The sequence below is a fragment of the Centroberyx gerrardi genome, chromosome 4 (assembly GCF_048128805.1).
Source record: "Centroberyx gerrardi isolate f3 chromosome 4, fCenGer3.hap1.cur.20231027, whole genome shotgun sequence".
NCBI lineage: Eukaryota > Metazoa > Chordata > Actinopteri > Beryciformes > Berycidae > Centroberyx > Centroberyx gerrardi.
The window spans coordinates 10,759,527-10,780,828 of NC_136000.1; the positions used below are offsets into that span (position 1 = coordinate 10,759,527).

Below are 21,302 nucleotides of genomic sequence, written 5' to 3' on the forward strand. Positions count from 1 at the left end.
GAGGGGAAGTTGGTGTCAGTCTCACTGTTAGGTAACTTTACAGACCACCCACAGGGGAAAAACACATCTGAGGATGATCATCCATAGACAGTGACATAGAGATGTTTACCTTGCTCTTATGAAAGAGATGACATATGTTGACACTCGGTCCACACAGGTATTTTTATGATTAAGAAGGGCTAGAAAATACTAGGTTATCTTGAGAAATGAAGGTTTGCCCTGTGCACATGTGTGTGAGCGTGCACACGTGTATATGTGCATTGTGCATGTGTCTGTTTGTGCATACACGTGCCCACCTGTATGGTTTTGTACTTTCCTTTTCATTTACTGTACACACACTCTTACCTTATTTAGCACCGGCTATGGAGAGTGCCTGCTGGACGAGCCTGTAGGCAGGACGTACGAGCTGCCCACACTCCTCCCTGGTCAAATCTACAATGCCAACAGACAGTGTGAACTGATGTTTGGACCCGGTTCCCAAGTTTGCCCTTACATGGTAAGTTGGCCTGCCATCAAAGCGAGCAAAACCACATTGCAAATAGTGAAGAATTAAGGCTCCAGGTGGAAGTAGAGTTGAGATGGTTCTCTTCTGCCCAGAAGCCGCTTAGATACAGTACAAACTTTTTTATGAACCCTCAGGAATTTGAACAGACCAGTTAGCCAAACAGGCCTTCTGAATACTGTATGCAAAGGTATGAAACTGTATTCACTTAGTTGCATATGCCCATGTTGGTTTGAAGGCTCTTTCTTTTAATGTAGAGTGGAAAGAATTGAATCTGCAAATTCCTGTGCAGGGTGTTTAAAAACATGCACATGCATTTTTTTTTAAATATTTTGAAGCATTTCTTGATTGGTATTTCAAAGTAATTTCAAGAATCTCAGTTTAACTTGAATCCTAACTAACCTTCATTCCAAAGGGTTTTGGCATAGCATGGTTCTACAGCTTTCTTTGTACCATCTGGACTCAATTTTTGTGTGGCACTTTACACCTTTTAAAGCAACGTGTTTAGACATCTCATATGACTCACTGTAACCACATCTCAAATCCAGCCCTATAGCGCATGGCGTCATGCATCTCTTAGGTGCTTTTCCTCTATGATGAGGCTTTGCATGGTGAAGTCATACACACAACGACGTCTGCTGTTTTTAATAAGCAACCTGGATGACCGACAGCTCGGGGGACATTTTACAAGCCAATTAGCTTTGTTCAGCTTTAACAAACTGTCAAGGCGAAGACATTGTTGAACATCCTCAAAGGCAAAAGGCAGAGAAAACGACTCCCCCGCCACTCATGGTCTCTATTGAGTTCATTTTACTGTGGCTGCTAGCTACAGATTTTCAGAGTAAAGTGTGGCTAATCTCCCAGCACTAGTTCCAGCCGCCCAGGTGGATATAAAAGTTAGTGTCTGGTTTTCTGCTTTACTGCACTGTCCATAAAGTCAGTTACACACTCATTTCACCATAAAGTACAGTATCGTGTTAGCATGGGAGATCTATAAATGGTTTTCTTTAAGGCGGGGGATAATGCGGTAAGCTTTTGTACAGTGGGTGATGTCACGTTATTTGATGCATTTCCACAGAAACAGTGCAAGAGGCTGTGGTGCACGAGTGCAGAGGGGGACCATAAAGGATGTCGCACACAGCACATGCCACTGGCTGATGGGACGGACTGTGGACATGGAATGGTAAGTCGTAAATCTAAGCAGTGGTCCTGTGTAGTCGAAGTAGTCAGCTGTTGCATTGTGTTGCTCAATGAGTAGATCATAGGAGTTTGATTCCCAGTGGGGCCACCCATGCTAAACTTGTATGCACTTTTGGTACTTTTGGTACTCACCCTCATGTCAGTTGAAACACTGGTGAAGTTTGTATGTCTACATAACACAGCGATTTTCAGATAGATGATAGATACTACTGCATAGATATCCTGATGCAGTAAAGCCATCTGGTACTCAAAGCAGTGTTAAGAAAAATGCTAAGAATTACTTGCAGCTACTATTGAACCAGATCAGGTTACAAATATGGGTTAGATTTAAATAATTGTTTCAGTTCAACGTGCTTCTACACTGAATGTGCTTCCTTCCGCTCTCTAATCAGCATTATTGTTAAAGCCGGCCTCATTGGTATGTAGACAAAACACATTATTGACACAAGCCAAACCTCCCGTGCAGTCCTTTGAATCCTGATGCCTTTCCCTTCTAGTTCACTTCCTCTGCCAAGAGAAAGGAATAACTTAACATGCATTACTCTCTGCCCGCATTCTGGTCGCAGCAACCCATGTAAATGTGGTCAGGTGATGGCCCTAGTTAGAAACCTGAAGCTTTAGCCTCAGTCTTGTTGCGGGGCCCCAACCCCCATTAGCCTTCATGTTCTCCTCGCTCTGGGATGCTATGCTAATTAGACGGCTGAGACGGCGGGTCGGCCACTGAGGATACAGGGGGAGAAGGGCTGGAGGGGAGGGGGGCAGAGAGAGAGAGGGAGAGAGACAGAGACAGAGAAAGACAGAGCGGGAGAGAAAAAGAGAGAGAGAGTCTTGAGAGGGAAAGGTGAAGACGTGGGCCCTTTGAAAGAGGATGCCGCCCGCCGTTCACAGTTGAGTCACCTTGTTGTGAACCCATGACCCTAAAACCTCTTTAAAAGGCGGGTGAGTGGGTCAGTGGTCAGGCCGTAACGGAGCCCAGGGCTGAGGCCAGCCAGCGCTCACACAAAAGACCTCACATCAGTGATTCTGCAGAGCAGGAGGAGGGAGGAGAGGGAGGAGGAGGTACAGTGGGATGAGAGATATGGTGGGCTGGTGTTTAGCATTCGGAACATGCATGAGAGAGAGAGAGAGAAGGAGAAGGAGAAGGGGGAGGTTCTCTCCCTCCCTTCTCTCCTTAACCTTCTGCCCTCAAGGAGTCTCTTGCAGTGTGGGCCCATGTAAGCCTTATATCCCTTATATCCCTTCATCTGGCTCCATCTCCTTCCTCACCATGTTAGGTCCCAGATCAACCCGCTCTAGTGAAGAGAGGTTAACAGGGAATAGCTAACATCTTAATCCAACTACAACAACCGGACTATAGGGTAATGGTCCTGGGATAGCAGCTCCCATTCCGCTCTCAGCCGGTGTGTGGGAGAAACGCTTGAGGAGAGATGGTGTTAGTTTGGTTACGGCAAGTGATTTGCTTTAATAAGCTACAAAACCTAAACCCAATTCGACCCGACTTGACTAGAATAGCATAGAATAGCTCAGCTTTATAGGAAAGTATTCAGATTCTATCTATTGAAGACATTTTTCATTTCTCCCATCACTCCCCTGGCCTCATTTAAACAATCGTATCTGATCTTTTAGTGATTGATGTTTGCTTCATGAACTTGAATGCAATTAGGAGGATAGTTTTTCTTCCTTTTTCCCCTTTTCCCTCTGTGTGTGTGTAGTGGCACCACCTTTGTTTGTAGTGCTGAGGGCCCGATGTCATCTCCAGGCAGGGGGCTGTTTGAAGTAGAGCCAGTTGAAAGAGAGGGGGACCCTGCACCGACACTCACCTGCCCGTACAGAGCTCTTTTATGTGGCAACACAAGCAGAGAGCTTTCTGTGCTGTGTGTTTGTGTGTTCATCCTCATGCTCAAAAGTCAGAGCGTCGGCGGACTCGTTGCCTTTTTCTCCTTCCCTCTTTCTCTTCTGTCTCTTTATATTTCTCTCTCTCTGTTGATCTGTTTCTCTGCCTTTCTCTACTTCTCTCTTGTTTCCTCCCTCCCTCCCTCCCTCCCTCTCTCTATCTCCTTTCATAGACATTTTATAATCTGCCTTATTCATCACACCCTCTCACCTCTTCTCCTTCTGACCCCTTCCTAATACCTCTGGATCCCTCTCTCTTTCTTCCTGCCAGAAGTCATGAGGTTCGGGTCCAGGGGTTTACAGGGTCTGGGGTCGGGATCCTGGCTCTGAGGTGTCTGCAGGGCCCTGAGGGGGAGGCGTCAGATCTGGAGGATTAGGGCTATGGCCTCTATAGGGGGAAACTAGCAGCAGGTATTGTCTTAGTAACCAGAGCTTCCCCTTTAAGAGCCCTCTACCAGCCTATCATTAGGCCGAGGCCTGCCATGTCATTCCAAACCATTACACGGGAAACGTCATCTCTCGTAATTATGTCTTGAGAAATTTTGTAAATGGCTGTCACCTTCTCTGTCTGTGTCTTTTTGGCGGAAGTTCTTTGTTTAGAGCGAGTTACGAAACTAAGTTGTGATCTCATCGGGTAAATGAGGGCAGCACCCAAAAAGTGGGAGAGGGAGGCGTCCCCAAAATGAAGAGTGAAAAAAAAGTTTGTTTGTATACAGCTTGGTTGAAATAGGGCAACGGGCACTGTGGGGTTCATGGGTAGTTTTTTCCCCTCCGTTCCTCTCTCTTCTGACTCTGTTTCTCCTCTTTGCCTCTCTCTCTCTCTCTCTCTCTCTCCTTCCCTCCCTCTCCCTCTCCCTCTCTCTCTGTTGCCTGGCGGGCCCCCTCACGGGGCGCTGGAGTGAGTAATGTGGTAACATGACCTCTTGGCGGCGCGTCTGTCATCTGGCCCAGTGGGCCGTGCACTAACGAGGGCATCCCATCACTTGTTGTCTATAAATACCGCCACCATCCTCCCTCCCCTCCTCCTCCTCCCCTTCTTCTCCTCTTCTTTCTCCCCTACCCCCTTTTTGCTCCCTCTCACTCTTCAAAAGAACCCTGCCTGTGCGCGCGCGCGCGTGTGTGTGTGTGTGTGTGTGTGTGTGTGTGTGTGTGTGTGTGTGAGGCGGGTGTCATTTGTACGTGTATGTGTGTGTGAGTGGGTGGTTCTGTACGTGCGTGTGTATATGCTCTTGTGTGTGTTTTATGCATATGCCTGATGAATTTTCTGCATTTTGTGTGAGGGCACAAACACAGACGCAGGCGTGTGCGTGTGTGTGTGTGTGTGTGTGTGTGTGTGTGTGTGTGTAGATTAGGGGCCAGCCAGCGTGGTCAATCAGGACCTGTCAAGCCAAAACCAGGGGCAGCTTGGCCCTGGATCCACAGGCCGTCCCTTTGAAGCTCCCTGCGCTGCTTCTCATCACGTCGTCGCTCTGTGGGTGGCGCGGGAAGAGTGGCGGCTGAACTTGAATAAACCGAGATATTTTGTTGTTGATGTTCTCATTGTTCTCAGTTGTGTCTGTCTGAATATCAGCTTGAGTGTGGTCTTGACAGAAGGCTCCCTTGAGGTGCTTTTTCTGCAATTAGGTGCAAAATGGAAAATTAAACATTCAAGTGTTTTCGATTTTGTTCAATGTTATGACCGCACACTGAGCTTTTTTTAATACGCGTAAGACTTTCCCAGACTTTCTTAATAGGGGCTTAATTGAATGGTTCGTGTAAGTGAGGAAACGGGACGTTTTTTGATTTACAGAACATTCTTCGGAACAGAATGGCGACCTGCTCTGGTTTCAGCCAATTAGAGTGAGATAGTGAGGTCTTGAAAAGCGAAGCCAGGGCAGAATGGAGTTTGTTGGCTGAGGCGGCGAGTGTTGGCTGGGGCCTCCTGGCAGCCTGACAGACTTGTCGTACGATGCAGGGATGGTGTGTGTATGTGTGTGTGTGTGTGCCTGCACTGGAGCTGTGGATTGTGAGACTGGTATCAATGTCACTCTCAGCTAATCTCTGGATATTTGCAGGATGTTGCCACTTTGATTTGCCATCATCACAGACATATCTGTGGATTTGGGCTAACAAGAGGATTGTTGTTTTAGCATTCATGTAGTTTGCTGATGGAATTACTGTGTCCGGTAGCTAGTGAGTGGAGCTTTCATTGCTGGCACTGTAGATTGGTGGAGGGAGGAAGATTGGTCTGCATAGTATGATGTCAAAATTGTGACAAGCAACTAATCCATTGTTATTCAGTTGTCAAAATCAAATTATTATATGTGGTATATAGTACATCAGAAAATTCCCAAATGTGTTAAATAATCCCAAGAAGACAATGGTGAAAAGATTAGAAGAGGTATCTGTGTCTTGAAAGAGTGCAGTTGTGTGGAGATGATGATGATGATGATGAGTGAGGAAGACCAAAGGTAAAAGTGTCTCTGAAGTACAGGTGAATGGAACAGCTGATGGGGCCAAACCACTCATTCACTCTAATGACAACCTTTACACGGTTTAGAGAGATGTGGGGGAAGGAAGGAGCGCAGAAAAGTGGGACAGAGAGCATGTGAGAGGATAGGAAACAAAGTAAGGATAGGAGATAGGGTAGGAGAGGGGGCTTGGGGTCACAGTTGAGGGTTGCATCATTTTGCCTCTATCTCCTTCCTGTCATTTCTCTTCCTCCTGTCTTCACACCCTTTAAACCCAAGGAAAAGAGGAAATATGGAACTGACAGGGAAAATATGCATGCCTTGGCTGAGTGAAAAAAATGAGTTGGTGTAAATCAGGTCTGTAATAACAACTGTCATTTGACTTGTTTCCAGTCCTCAGCCCGCCCAGCCCTTTAAAGATCCCTAACTGTAGCTTCATGGGGTCTCTCTCACCTCTCACCTCTGTTTGCCGATCGCAATGGAACATCCATCCCTTCACCTTCACTCTGTTCAAGTTATTAGACGTATGTGTAATGATGCCTTATTGAAAATCAACGACGGTGGTCCGATGTAGTGTCGCTGTGAGAAGTGACCCCAGATGTTTCGGATTTTTATAGGACAGGAGTCTGTTTTGATTGTGCAGTGGAGAGAGGGCAGGCGTCTCAGGGTCAATCATCAGAGACAAAGACTCAGACCCCAGCAGGGTGCGGCCAAATTGAACTCCGAACCCAGAGCTGTGAGAAAGACACCGCGACATGAAAGGTGATGCCTTTTGGAAATGGCCATGTTAAAATGAAAGAGCGGAGGGCTTTTTAAATCAATCCCCTGCCCTCTCATTCCTGCGGTGATGTATGGCTTGGGTTCAGAAATGAGGTGCTCTCTGCAACAGCTTCCTGCCAATTACAGGGCGCTAACTTCCAAACCAGCCAGCCGAAGACCTCAGAGCAGATGCTGCTGTCCTTAGACACTTTTTCCCACTATGACTGCTGGGGAACTATTCTCTGTAGCTGTATCACTGAGTTGGTCAAACTTTGTTTAGCAGGGAGTGTTTGTTGGTGGTGTAATGGTGTGTGATTTGAGCATGAGGAGGTGAGGGTATTGTGCATGTATGTGTGTGTGCATGCGTACGTGCTTGTGTGTGTATGTGTGCAAATGCATGTGTGTGATGTGTGTGTGTATGCACACGTGCACATATGCATGTCTTGGTATGTGTTGGTGAGTCAGCGTGTGTGTCTTTGTGAAATTCCTAATTTGAAACACATGCGAGTGACAGCTGGACAGGTTTCTCTCACAAGGCCTTCAAATGTCTCACCACATTCTCAGTTGAGGGCAAATTCTGACAATCTTTTTAGGAAAGGGTCTGCCTTAAGTCCTTAATGCTTGTTTGAGCTTTGCAAAGATTGCCTTTCACGTCAGCGTTTTCCAAGGCTGTATTTGAGCACTTCGGAGAGAGGGGCTAATTGGAATTGAGCGTGGCCCCCAGATGCCTCCAGACTCTGAGCAATCACCCCCTCTCTCACACATACACACACACACACACACACACACACAACATCCCACACAGATGTTTTTTTCCTTCCTCTCCCCCTTCTTTCTTTCTTCTTTTCACCCACATCACCTTTTCAAGCCAAACAAAACGGTTGTAAACACGGGGTGCCAGCGGGGGGAGTGGAATGCCTTAAAGGCTTACAGGGGCTTTGGTCCTCTCTGACAGCCAGTCCGCCTTGTGTTTGACAGTTCCTCAGGTCCCGCCGCCTGGCTGCACTGCGGTGGGCCCTGCCTGGCCCTTGCAATCTCCCATAGGGGGATATAGGGGGATGGGTGGCAGTGGGAGGGAGGTATAGAAGGGACGCTCAGGTCTTGGCTGACAGTCCCTAAGCTGAGGTGGGGGAAGGGGATGCAAGAGCTGTCAGGGGAGGGAAACACTTATTTCTGTTGAAAATTAAACTGGATTTGGCATAAAAGTCATCCTGCCTAGCTCTGTTGTGCCTCAGGTCTCCGAAAAGTGCCTCAAAATGTGTCTCATGCCAATTCCCATTAAGTCTCCAATTTTTGAGCAGAACTCTTTTAGTCCTAAGGAGTTTGCTCAACACAAAGGACCAAGGACTGTATGCCTTATCACCATATGGAAACCATTTCCAACCACTGTTTTTTTTTTTTTTTTATCACATTCCTTTTTGTGCCTTTTATTTGAATTGTTCTCCGAATTCATTGCTAACACTCATAGAAAATGATCGGTGCCCTCGGTTTGCACTTACAGCGGAGTCAGAAAGGAAAAAGGCCCAGGTCATTACTCAAGCCAAGTCTGCATTATGGAAATGTTTGTGGCTTGTTTAGTCCATAGCCTGCAGCTGTTAACACCTGTCTGTCATTGAGCATGGACTTTACACTCCATCATTAGACCTGCAAGTGTGTTAAACACAAATGCTCTAGCATACTCTAGCCCAGGACAGCAGAGACAGCAGTGCCAAATTCTTTATATGTTTGCATGTGTTTGTGTGTATGTGGTTGCAGTTCTGCATTTCGCAGATGTTGTCCTAAGGTCATGGCCACAATTGTTGTGCATTTATGCTCAGGCAGACACTGGCCAAATTGGCCATTGTCCAGTATGTGACTTTGATTGATATCCTCCCTGGCTTAATAGTCTAATTGTGAAAATCCACTGAAGGATCTCACACTGTTCTGTTCTCTGTTCAACAGGGGGTGTGGGTGTGCACAGTCTTCAGAACAGGCAGTCTCAGATTTTCCTCAGAAGTAAGGGATTGAATGTCTTGTAGTGGAATGGGCGTGTGGCCAGTTGAAATGATAGTAGTTGAATTTCTCATCTGGAAAGAGCTGGCAGTGGAGGTAACAACTCAACTTGTTCGTCAACATCACAGACTAAACACTGAAACATAGTGATAATCCATTTGAACACACTGTGTTGTCCACAAAGAGCATCCTCTTTTCAGGTTATAGGTTTAAAGCTGTGTATCTGAACACGGGAGAAGAGAAGAGACTTCCTGATGTCAAGCCAGTAATGAACTTTGTTCCTCTTGTTATCACAACTCTAGAGTTTCCTTATCACGGTGCCACCGCTCCCCGTGCCTGTGTGCCCGGACGGCGGGCTACGTACCCAGACAGACGCCGTCTTGTCCTGCATTCTTTCAGTGAACAGGACCCTCCGCTATCTTAGCCACTGAGAAGGGGATTTGGTTTCACACAAAGGGAAATGGCCCTGCCATGCTTTGCTTATGAAAGCACTGTTAGCACTTCTTGGCACAGGTTGGTTGGTGGGTACACCCTGTTTGATACCAGGCGCCTTATTCTCCATGTCATATTGGGCCTCCTTTATGAAAGATCCCTGTCCACAAAGTTTGTATTTATGATCGAATCCAAGCCAAAGATGATTTAAGAAAAAAATGTCTGGATTTTTTCCAGTTGTCTATGGCATATCAAAGGATAACACTGTCTATCATTATCCAAGGTATGAATGCTATACTGTTGATCTAATTTTCATCTGTAGACTTATCATAGTTGAAATAATTGTGCGTTGAAATCTAGAATAATGTCAAAGAACATGAGATCATGTCCCACCATGGTTATTATATGGGAAACAGAGTGGCCAGGTGAAAAAAGGTATGAATCTGTAGAAAAAAGAAAGGCTTATAAGAGTAGCAATACGTTGTGAGTGTTGATTGCCACGGTTAGTATTAAATCTCCTGTGTGGGCCAGTTTTGATTCCATGAAGTGTTGATGGGGGAATGTGACACCAGCAGAGGAGGAATTTAACTGTTACTTGACTTGGCTCCTTTAGAAAAGAAAGCCCCCCAACTGCATTTGAAGATGTTATTTGCTGCCCCTTTGGTCAATCCATGATGTAATGAAGACTGACATCACAGAATCGTCGTAGCATATATAGCGCTGCCTCTGGTTCTTCTCATTGACACTGTCATCTATCTCCCTCTCACTTTCTCTCTCTGTTTCTGTCTCTCTGTCTGTCTCTCTCCCTCACTCTCCCATTTCTCTCATCCTCTCCACAGCTGGGGAGTTGGATGCATTCCTTGAGGGTAAACGATAGCAGGATTAGCGTTTCTTTTAAAATATAGTTTTACATCTAAACAGGGGATTAAGAAGGCAAGGAGAAACAACAGTCCCAGCTGTGCGTGCACTAAATCTGCACTAGAGCTGCGCTCGACACAATCTGTGTTTGTCTTCTGGACTGTTGAGTTGCAATCATAGCTGAGTGGTGCCACACTCTTTTAACAGGATCCATGTATGTGTGCGCGTACGCGTGCGTGTATGTGTGTGTCTCTGTCTGTGTGTGTGCATGTGTGATCTTCCATTGCAGTACTGCAGACACGGGATGTGTGTGAACAAGGAGTTGGACCTGCGGCCGGTCCATGGGGAGTGGGGCCCCTGGGGGCCCTATAGCGTTTGCTCCAGGACCTGTGGTGGAGGAACCCGGAGCAACAGCAGAGACTGCAACAAGCCTGAGTAAGAAAGAATCAGTCACAAAACAGACGTTACACACCAGTCATAACTGTCAGTCAGTTACACACCTTGAGTGAGACTGCAAACCAATAGCAGCAACAGTCAAAACAAGGCTGTGCCTGAATAAGAGTCATAAACAAGTCTGAGTGAGTAACAGGCCTGTAAGTCAAATTCAATGAGCCTCAATCTGACCTTAAGTGGTAGTCCGGCAAAGTTTGTTTCCTTACTCTGGACTTAGTGCAAGTTTAAAGGGAAACAACCTTGGTTTGAACTCATAAAGCCGTCAACACCAGTCAAATTTAAGCAAGCTAAGACTTTAAATTTAAAATGAATTCCACAAATGACTACATCTACATGATTTAGTGTTCTGTAATGTTTTACACCAGGCCCAGAAATGGTGGTAAGTTCTGCGTGGGTCGCAGGATGAAGTTCCGCTCTTGCAACACTGAGCCATGTCCGCGAGGACAGAAAGATTTCCGCGAAGAGCAGTGCTCTCATTTTGACGGCAAGCACTTCAACATCAACGGTCTACCTCCCACCGTCCGCTGGGTCCCCAAGTACAGTGGCAGTGAGTACACCACTGTAATCCTAAAGCATATAATTAGAATGCATAGAATGTCTTGTGGTAATTTGGGCTGGTACATCAAAGATGGCTACTATTTACATCCAGCCATACAGTTTGCTTTGAAGTCAGTGATACATTTGGTGAATGTAACTTAAATTGTTTTGTTTAAAATGTTTCCCTTTGAGATTGTTTTTTGTCTGTGCCTTAATCATTCATTGTTTACTCTCAAGTGTGCTTTTGTACACTTTCCATAAGATATTAAATCCACATTGAGGATTGGAGAGGAATACAGGGCAAAGCATGCAGAATTGCAACATGCTTTTATCTACTGCACTTGCATCTAGAGCACTCAATATAAAGACATGAGGTGAACAGATATAAAATGCATGTTGGGGAATGGATGGATATGGATGTCAGAGCATGTAAAGTTATGACCTGCTTATCTACAGTCTATTTTCTTAATGTAAAGACATGAGATAAGATGATATAAAACATGAATCCCCTTCTACTTCTGACTTCTCCATCCCACATTCCGTCCAAAGACAATTTCTGCTTTCTGCTCTTGGCTCGGCAGATGCTGTTTCTGTCAGCGTGTCTTTCCTTTGTCATAGTTTGCATAGCCATGATAGGAAGGAGCACGGGTAAATCTTTGGATTACACTGAACAACAGCAACATTAAAGCAGCACACAGCCCTTCCATCCATATGAACTCCCTGGCTGCTTGCCCTCTTGTAGGAGTATCTCATTCCTTACTGGGATGGCTTGCTCAGCTACATGAGATTACCATCTGGCAAAGACCACCATGTCTAAGTTACTGCAAGCGATTCATTCATTTAATTGATGCTATACAAGCAAACAGGCCAAGCCCTGGAGCCAGTACGCTGTCAAATACAAAGTGATTTTTCCAAACAACTGATACAATTTTGGCTATTCTAGCGAAAAAAAAAAAAAAATGTAAATAGCCTTATGATCAAAAATGTGAAGTGTTTTGTTTTATTTTATTTAAGTGGCACGATCAGCTCTTCTCTAGGCATTTCATCTTGTTTTTGTTCTTGATTTTTATTTTCCTAAGTCTATATCTTATTAACTCAATGAGCTATGGCCCAGCTTTTTCCAAAGTTTATGTTCTTTCTCCATGCAGTACTAATGAAGGATCGGTGTAAGCTCTTCTGCCAGGTTGCTGGGACCATGGCATACTATCAGCTAAAGGACCGTGTCATCGACGGCACGCCGTGCGGACCAGACACTTACGACATCTGTGTTCAAGGCCTCTGCCGGGTATATTTCTCTGTCTCTCTTTCTCTTACACACTTACTCATTCACACACACCAACACACACACACACACACACACACACATACACCCTTCAACATCAATGTCAGCTTTCAACCTTCGCTCACTCTCACACTATTATGATCTGGAGTGTCACTTATGTTTATCCGTGTCAAAACGACATTTTCTCTGATGAGAAATGATAATGATGCTGAAGCAAAAATACAAACTTGCACTCTCAGCCTTCTCTGGCCTTCACATCATTCGCATTTTGTAATAGTTGGAAAGAATGAAGCTTGAATTTTCTGTGAAATGTTTATAGATCACAATCAGAAACACCTTTATCTGCCAAGTACATGTCCGTGCAGCTGCAGTGTGTCCAGGTGAAACAGTGCTGACAAATGCACAGCTAAACAAACAAATTGTTGGAACAACAGTATGGCTAGAGAGTTTGTCATATTGCTATTATGATAAATCACACCGTTCAATCTTCTCCTCATCTGTGCTCCTGCAGCAAGCGGGCTGTGACCATGTGCTCAACTCGAAGGCCAGGAATGACAAGTGCGGGGTGTGTGGCGGGGACAACTCGTCTTGTAAGACGCTGGCGGGGACCTTTAACGACGCTGAGTACGGTAAGTCCCGCTCCTCCTCAGATTACACCGACGGTGTGCTAACAGCTGACTGCACACAAAGCAGGTGTTGCTATTGAACATACTGTATGTCAACAGCTTCAGCAGATGGGCTGTGATACATATGATATGCAGTAAACACAGAACAGCTAATAGAGATTTCAGCCGCACGTGGCCACAGCGCTGACATTTGGACACTGTGTATGACGACAATAGGAACTGATGTCATGTCTGGATGTGTTTAAACGTATTAAACTTGATTTTCAGCAACAATACGTGCCTCAGCCAAATTAGGGGAATGCATAACACAAAACTTCTCTAAAGCCTTAGAAAGTAATAAACAGAGCCATCTCACTCTGTCAGGTCGTACGATAGCATATTCAGACCTGACATCACCCCTTTTGAACTGTCCTGTTAAGTACTGTGCCTCATCTAGGGCCAACTACTGATTGCATCCAATCCTTTTTTAAGTCTGGGCAGCAAAACAGCATTAGCATAAAGGCCGAGGGTGTGGTTCCCGTCATGTTTACTCCGCATTAGTTTGGCGCTGAGCTTTCGCGTCTCTATCTCTCGGCTTTCTTCCTCCAGTCTGTTGGCTAGTGGGGGTACAGCGCTGAGGACTGTATTGAATTGAACCAGGCACTGACCCCAGCCCTGAAAATTTGGCTTAGCCTAAAGAAAGGGAACTTGAGTGGGAGCGCAGCCCAGGCAGGATATCCCTCTCCTCCCGGGTCTGGGCCTGTCTTTCTGTCTTTCACCGTGACTGTCTGTCTTTCTGTTTTTCTGTCTCTGTCTTTGTCCATGTCCCTTCCTCTCTCTCTGTCTCTCTGTCTTTCTGCTTCTCTGTCTCAGTCTCTCTCTCACTCTCTCTCTCTCTCTCTCTCTCTCTTTCTTCCCACTCTTCACCAGACCGGGCCATCTGAATCCCCAGATAAAACCAGCCAATTAACTGTCCGTAACACTTGCACAAGACCCAGTGAATCCTTAGTCGCTGTACTTGAGTTTCTAAGTGATAAGTGATCCTGATAGAGGCACTCTCATTTAACTCTGCATGGTTTTGTCCAAGTTTCCCTTGGTTTTTGTAGTGTTTTCTGCACATGAAACTGAAAAAAACATAAAAAGTAATGAAAGGTAATGAGCAAATGACGTACGAAAGAAAAATTGCTGTAGGAGTCAGTGAAACCCACAGGGTTTATTGTGTGACTTCTTCCCAGAAAGAAAAAATAAATAAATCACAGTAAAGTCAATCAATATCCTGCTGTCTTAATTTCCCTCTGCAGTCCATTAGCACTACTACTTTTTTTTCCCCCCAGTGCCAGAGAGGAGCGTTTTTGAGGTAAACCGCAGCAATCTTAGAATGCAACATGGTTGTGTTTTTTTTCCCGGGTGATGTGTTTACTCTTCATTCCTGGTCACTCTGTGGTGGCGGAGGATTGTGTGTGTGGTCAACGGTTAAGCTGGGGGATCCTGGGAGCCTCTGAAGGCCTGCCGATACCATGTGGCTTCCTCAGAGGGGGATCCTGTTGGCGGTTTGCAGAGTTCATATGCCCCTGTGTACTTATGTGCTTATCCTGTCCTCACTGGTTATGGAGGGAAATTGACATGATGCTTAAAAAAAAGTAACAGTACATCACACCACTGCATAGAGGTTTTTGGTGCTGCAGTGAATGGGATAGAATCAGTGCAAACTAGTTACGTTTCATGTGTTTAAGAAATTAGAGTAGGCGTCAGGTACAGTTTAACTTCAAGCAGAAAAGTTCAATTGTGGTTGATGTGGCTTGTGATGAAGTTAGACTGTATGAAATGTGCATGTGTGTGAGAGTGTGTGTGTGTGTGTGTGTGTTGAGAGATCTGCTCAGCTGATGGGAGGAAGATATGTAAACTTTACAAGTGCTGCCCCCGAGTGGCTCATGCTGTCAGGCTAACTGTGTTTTCACACCAACCCACACCTTCCCTCTCTCATTCCTCTCTCATTCATTTCTTCTCTCAACTCGGGGGGCGACAGTAGTCTGAAAGTCAGAGCGGTGGGCTCCCGGCGGCAGGAGGCTGCTGGTTTGAATCCCCAACCCGAATCGACTGGGAAAATCACAGTGAAGGGAGTGAATGGGTTAAGGATAACGCTCTCTCATCCATCAACAGCTGCCATTAAAATACCTTTGATCGTGCCTTTGAACCCCGAACCGTTTCAGTGCAAAGCTGTGGTTGTACTGGACAGTTGCTCGGTGTGACTGTGTGTAAACCTTCCTCCCTCTGCAACGATTCCCCCGGTCTGTTGCTGTAAACAAGAATGTATTCTCAGTCAACTGATTAAATAAGGGTTAAATGCTCTTTTTCCTCTCGCAACTCTTCTCCTTTCTCCTTCTCCGAGTCAGGTTACAGTTATTACAGATGCACAGAACCTGTAGCACCAGCTCTTTCCTAGAGCTCTTTTTTTTTTAATCACCTATCTGCAGTTCTATCTCTCCTCCCTCCCTACATTTTTCCTCTCACCTCTCAGCTTTCACCCGTATCCACGTTTACTCGCTCTTGCTCTCTCTCGCTCACTCGTTTTCTATGTTAGTTTATCATGGGACAACAGGCCCGGTGAAGTAATTACAGGCCAAAGGCAGGTCCAGGGAATAATTACATATCATTTCACGGGTGGGCCTCTGAGACTAAAACAAGGCCTCCTGCAGGTTATTTGAGAGGACTAGACTTTTTTTTTTTTTTTTTTTTTTTTTTGCAAGTGTGACATTCAAATCCCCAGCGGTTGTGAACCGGACTTCCCTGACTGAGGTTGCTGTAGCATAGTGAAGCTATTATGAAAGTCAAGGTGTGACCGCTCACTGCTGTTAGTGGCTACTTTGTTCATCTTTGTGTAATTGTGTAACTTTCCATGCTCTCTGTCTCATTCTCTTTTTCTACCTGTTTCTCTCTCTCTTTCTCTCTCTCTCTCTCCCTCTCTCTGTCTTTCTCTCCTCCTCGTCTGTCTCTTCTTCAGGTTACAACACAGTGGTGCGGATCCCGGCGGGAGCCACCAATATCGATATCAAACAGGTCAGCTACTCTGGAAAGCCAGAGGACGACAACTACCTCGGTGAGTGTACTGTATAAGTGTGTGTGTGTGTGTGTCTGTGTGTGTGTGTGTGCCTGGGTGTGTATTCAAGCAGTGCAGCATCAAATTGCAGGTTTTATGAGGGAAATCAATTCAGAATGGAAGCAGTCCAATCGGATAACATGTATAATTTACACTCCTTCAGTTCTCGTCTCACAGGTCAGTGCCATTATCGCCTCGCGCTACCATAAAGCACCAATACTTGCTGACCCCAAGGTGTAAGGGCAGGCTGTTAAGTGAGGCTACATGGGCCAAACCGCTGCCAATCCGCTGGTCATTTGCGGCAGTCAGAGTGTATACGGAGGAAGCGCGGAGGGGCGTCGGTCCATCTGGTCATGGCAGAGAGGGTTGGTTGGGAAAGCAAATGGAGTGTCAGGCTCGGAGCAAGATGAATGAGGCAGCAATAGGTGCTAATTAGAGGCATGTGGAGTCCAGGCTGCATGAAAGTGGATATAGGGGTATAGGGTGAGATGGACCCACCGGAGTGTGTGTGTGTGTGTGTGTGTGTTTCTGTGTATATGTGTGTGCGTGCGTGCATGTGAGAGACAGAGAAATTGAAAAAGAGAAGCCTGTTAGTGTGTGTTGTGTAAGAGAGAAAGAGAATCTCAGTCTATTACTATGTGTCTGTGTGTCTGTGTACAAGTTCAGCTGTGTGTGTGTGTGTGTGTGTGGGTGCATGTGACTGTGCAGGTGTGTGTGTGTGTATGTCTTTGTGTGTCTTTACATCACCAAACGCATATTTTTTCCCACCGCTGCAAGGCATCAGTGATGACAACCAGAGTCTACATCATTGTCAAAACCACACAGGCAGCCAAGGGGTTAAAGATGACTATGCTGGGGTCCCACACTAGTCTTGTGCAGACTTGAGAGTAAACAATGTTGCGTCTAGAGACTTAATCACATACATTGTTTCAGCATGGACTCTGAGATTGTAATTAACTGCATGTTTCTAGGAACCATACTTTTTTGAGGCAGAAAAAGAGGTCGTTGGTGTTCAATTTGTGTTTATGTGCTAGTCTGCCATGTGTGAGTGTGTGTAGCCGTGTGTGTGGATGTGTGTCTGCTTTTGTGCGTGCGTCCTTTCTGTCTGCATGTTTATGTACTTGTTTGTATTTGCAGCCAGTGGAGATCCTCTGTTTGCACTGTAATGTCAGTCACTGAGGAGAGTCACGCAGTCTAACTCTGCAAATGACTGCAATTTAGTGCCACCAGTGTTTCAACATACCTCCCCTGCAACAATGGCTTTGCAGAACAATAGGTTGCAGCTCAAAGGCTGTTTACTTAACATATGGCTTGGAATGATGAATGCCACATCTTGTAAACATTTCCAAAACCGCAATTGCACAAGAGTCAAACTGATTTCAGAACAAAACATTCCGTCTCTTGCTGTAAATTCTTTGACGTTTGGATTTCTGCGTTGTTCAGCGTCGCGTTGTCGAATCTGTAGATTCTTACCTGTGCGTTTCTTCTTCTTCTTGCATTTTGCAGCATTATCTGATAGCCAGTCCAACTTCCTCCTGAATGGGAACTTTGTGGTGGCCATGTTCAAAAGGGAAATCACCTTCAAGGGAACTGTCATCGAGTACAGCGGCTCGGACACCAAAGAGGAGCGCATCAACTGCACCGACCGCATCGAGGAGGAGCTCATTCTGCAGGCAAGGAGGAGGAAGCTTCTCTGTTTGTTAAATCCTACTTCTGTTCTCTTCTCTCTTTCTCCTCCTCCCAGGCTGTTTTAGTCTTGATCTCTCTATCTCTTTCTTCAAAAATATGCTTTCTTTCTCTCCTACTGGCATATTGGGCTAGATCCTTTATATCCTAGGCTCTGTCTAACAAGGCGATCCTATCTCTTTAAAAATAACCTACGCAGACTGAGACAAAATAAGAAAAGCACTGTTAAATCCTCTGACCTTGCCGTTCTCACCGTTGTTACCCCAGGTCTTGTGTGTGGGAAACCTGTACAACCCAGATGTCCGTTACTCCTTCAACATTCCCATCGAGGAACACAGGGAACAGTTTGTTTGGGATCCCTCAGGCTCCTGGCTGGAGTGCAACCGCATGTGTCAGGGTAAGAGCATGGCTGGTCACCCAAATATCTGTTGTTCCTACACCTGGCAGTCTGCAAAAAGTATGGATAAAGAATATGATCATTTCTTGTTGGCTTCAGATCATCTTAAAAAGCTTTGTAATTGCACAAAATATGTGGGAAACTGTGTAAAAATGTTGACATTCAGTCCCGATACACACATATAACAGGTGCAGGCCCACTTTTATTTCACAAATTATGATATTTGTTGTTGTGAAGAATAATTTTCAGCTATAGGATATATATGCAGTATATATGGCCTAGCTGACAGCCGCTGTCCCCATAAAGCATAAACAACACCAACGATAATCTTCAAATCCAGTCAAAAAGTGAAGGTCTGGAAAAAGTGTGGAATTTTGAAAGGGAAGATTTATAGCAACCCTAATGTTTCCTACAGCGTTGTTACAGTGAGTGAGCTGCCTTGGTGGCAGCTGCATGGCTTTGAGTCTCTGCACATTATGCTCTTACAAGTCTCTTGCCTACAATACTTGCCCTTCTTACTACACTCAGATGTCCAGTAAAGTTACTGACTGGCCTCACTACCGTTTGACTTTGTAGTTTCACATGATATGATCGTGTGACCTGACCGGGGAACGATTTATGATTTAAGCGTGTATGCAAATGGAGATTTTCCAACTTTTCACAATGTTGTGTCAGTGCTGTCAGCAACTCTTCCTCACTTGTGATCCGCTGCCATTTACATTAAACGTATTGTTTCTCTTGTCCTACCCAGTTTCACACACACACCTCTGTATTTAAAACCTTGCTCACCCATCCCCTCCTCCTAAAGCCCCTCCTGGCAGCCCCAGTGTGACCCCGGCCAACCGCATCTCCTCCTACACCTTCCCCAGAGCCTGGCCCTTAACCCGGCTAAGCCCCTCAAATCTCCCCTCTGGAAGCAGCCCAGTGAGGCTTCCTGTGGGTCGGAGCGCACAGCGTCATCAGCGGGATCCAGTAGAACAGCTTTTTTCCCGGGGTCGTAGACCGCCGCGGACCCCTGAGGCTGTGGGATGGAGGACTAGATGTCAGAAAGCCGATCGGACTAGTTAAAGGGGAGGAAATGCGATCTTTTGGCAAGCGAACCGTTTGCCAGATGTCGTCTAATTCGAACCTTGCCTTTCTTCGTGTGCGTCTGTGTGCGTCTGTGTGCGTGTGTGTGTGTGCGTTTGCGTGTATGCAGGTGAGCGGAGACGCAAGGCGGTGTGTGTGCGTAAGAGCGATCACCTTGAGGTATCGGACCAGCGCTGTGAACATTTACCTCGTCCCGGTGCTGTCACTGAGCCCTGCAACACTGACTGTGAACTCAGGTGCACATACATGTACACACACACACACAGACACAACCCACACACATACACACACATGCAAACACTTTCTCTCATGTATAAGCCCATATACAACAAACACAATAACACACACACACACAAACTAATCTAAACAAGCCAACGAACAAAAATGAACATCTAAGGATCTCAGATGCTTTGATGAACATGACATTTCATATCTCAAACCTGACAGCAATAACAATCCTTATTCTCTCTTTTGCACACGCTTTGCCCCCCTTTCCCTCTCACACAGGTGGCATGTAGCTGGAAAGAGTGAATGTTCAGCTAAATGTGGCCCAGGCTACCGCAGCCTGGACGTCCAGTGTATGAAGTACAGCCTGTTGAAGAGGCAGAGCGAGCGGGTGGAGGCCAGGGCCTGCGGGGAACTCTCCAAGCCCCAGACCAGGGAGTCCTGCCATGGGGACTGTCTGCTGAAGAGCTGGCAGTACAGCGCCTGGTCACAGGTACATGAAAGGATTATAAGTGCTGGCATGGTACAGGTTCAATATAATTTGAAAGAAAAGAAAACATGAGTCTCTGATTCATGTTTTCATGCAAGTGATATGCTCACTTTTTAAGCAGTTTAGGTGTTGCAAAACTAGTGCAGCAAAGACTGAATGTTTATAATCAATTCAAACATATTAATTGTCCAGTCCGGTACTGGGCTCTGATAAGTCATGTTTTCCATTTTCATACTGCATTTTTGGACAGAATGGATCTGTGGAAATTCTGAAAATAATTGCTTATTTGCTTCATTTCATTTTCCTCATTACTTAATTGTTTGCAGCTTGACATTACAAAATCAGTGCCTTATTGCACTGTGAATCATTACTCATTTTTTAATATAGAGATGAACATGTGGTTGAGGGGCTGAACCATTGTAAATATGTTGTATATGTTGTCAACAGTGCTCTAAGACGTGTGGTCGTGGGAGCCGTAGCAGAGAGTCTTATTGTATGAACAACCTGGGCAGGCGGCTGGTGGACAGGGAGTGCAGTGAATACCAGAGGGTGGTCACCGAAACCTGCAACGACCAGCCATGTCCCAAATGGTCTGCCAGCGAGTGGAGCGAGGTGAGGCTCTGACTCCTACACATACTGCACACACACATGCAGACATGTGCACATGCACACGGATCCACACTCACACATGCAGGCATGCAGGATTGAATCCTACTTTATTAATTATTATAAACTGATAACACAAAAACAGCCTTCACTGCAGTACAGCCCATCACAATACCCAAAGTGCAGTGTATAGCGCTAAGATAAGGAGAGAAAGATGAAGGCAAGAAAGATAGTCTCATGCTAGAAATTTGCCTCATTAAAATACCTAATCTCCTATTAAAATACCTAAGCAGCAGGCATAAGTGATCCTCTGAATCTTTCAGTTCTGCATCTCAGTAGAATGAAACGATACATAAAGTACTTCCATGCATGCATACATCACTGTATACTGGATGTTAGCGCAATATGTTAAGGGCCACACTTTCTCACCACAAACTAAACTACTGCACTGTAATCCAACTACCAAAATCATACCTACTGCAGTCTTCATACCTTACAATTAAAGAGTTCTCAAAAACGTAAATCCAGTTTTAAAGAAAAATCATTGCCTAACATTCATCATTCCTTATCTTAACAATATAGGAGATCCAATTGGTATAAATATTAGTGTTTTGACAGCTAAAAGGCTCCAGTTACTTGCTATCTTGAAAAAGAGGTGGATAGCCCATTTCGGATGTGAACACACAGACACTCATACACTTTCAACCCCCACTCTACCCCATCCCACCCCCACCCTCTGCCCCCCCCCA

General features: G+C 45.5%; 1 protein-coding gene across 3 annotated transcripts in view; it reads left to right on the top strand.

The window, feature by feature from the left end:
• Window positions 1–21,302, top strand: part of LOC139910231 (A disintegrin and metalloproteinase with thrombospondin motifs 20) — an 80,364-nt gene that overhangs the window by 26,237 nt on the left and 32,825 nt on the right. For all 3 annotated transcript variants that reach the window (XM_078282910.1, XM_071897456.2, XM_071897455.2), the window contains 12 exons: window positions 355–496; window positions 1,581–1,685; window positions 10,376–10,521; window positions 10,905–11,086; window positions 12,225–12,361; window positions 12,870–12,987; window positions 15,965–16,060; window positions 17,567–17,733; window positions 18,014–18,143; window positions 19,342–19,468; window positions 19,740–19,950; window positions 20,395–20,559. In XM_078282910.1, coding sequence (XP_078139036.1) covers window positions 355–496; window positions 1,581–1,685; window positions 10,376–10,521; window positions 10,905–11,086; window positions 12,225–12,361; window positions 12,870–12,987; window positions 15,965–16,060; window positions 17,567–17,733; window positions 18,014–18,143; window positions 19,342–19,468; window positions 19,740–19,950; window positions 20,395–20,559 — 1,726 coding nt within the window. The remainder of the gene's footprint in view (window positions 1–354; window positions 497–1,580; window positions 1,686–10,375; window positions 10,522–10,904; window positions 11,087–12,224; window positions 12,362–12,869; window positions 12,988–15,964; window positions 16,061–17,566; window positions 17,734–18,013; window positions 18,144–19,341; window positions 19,469–19,739; window positions 19,951–20,394; window positions 20,560–21,302) is intronic.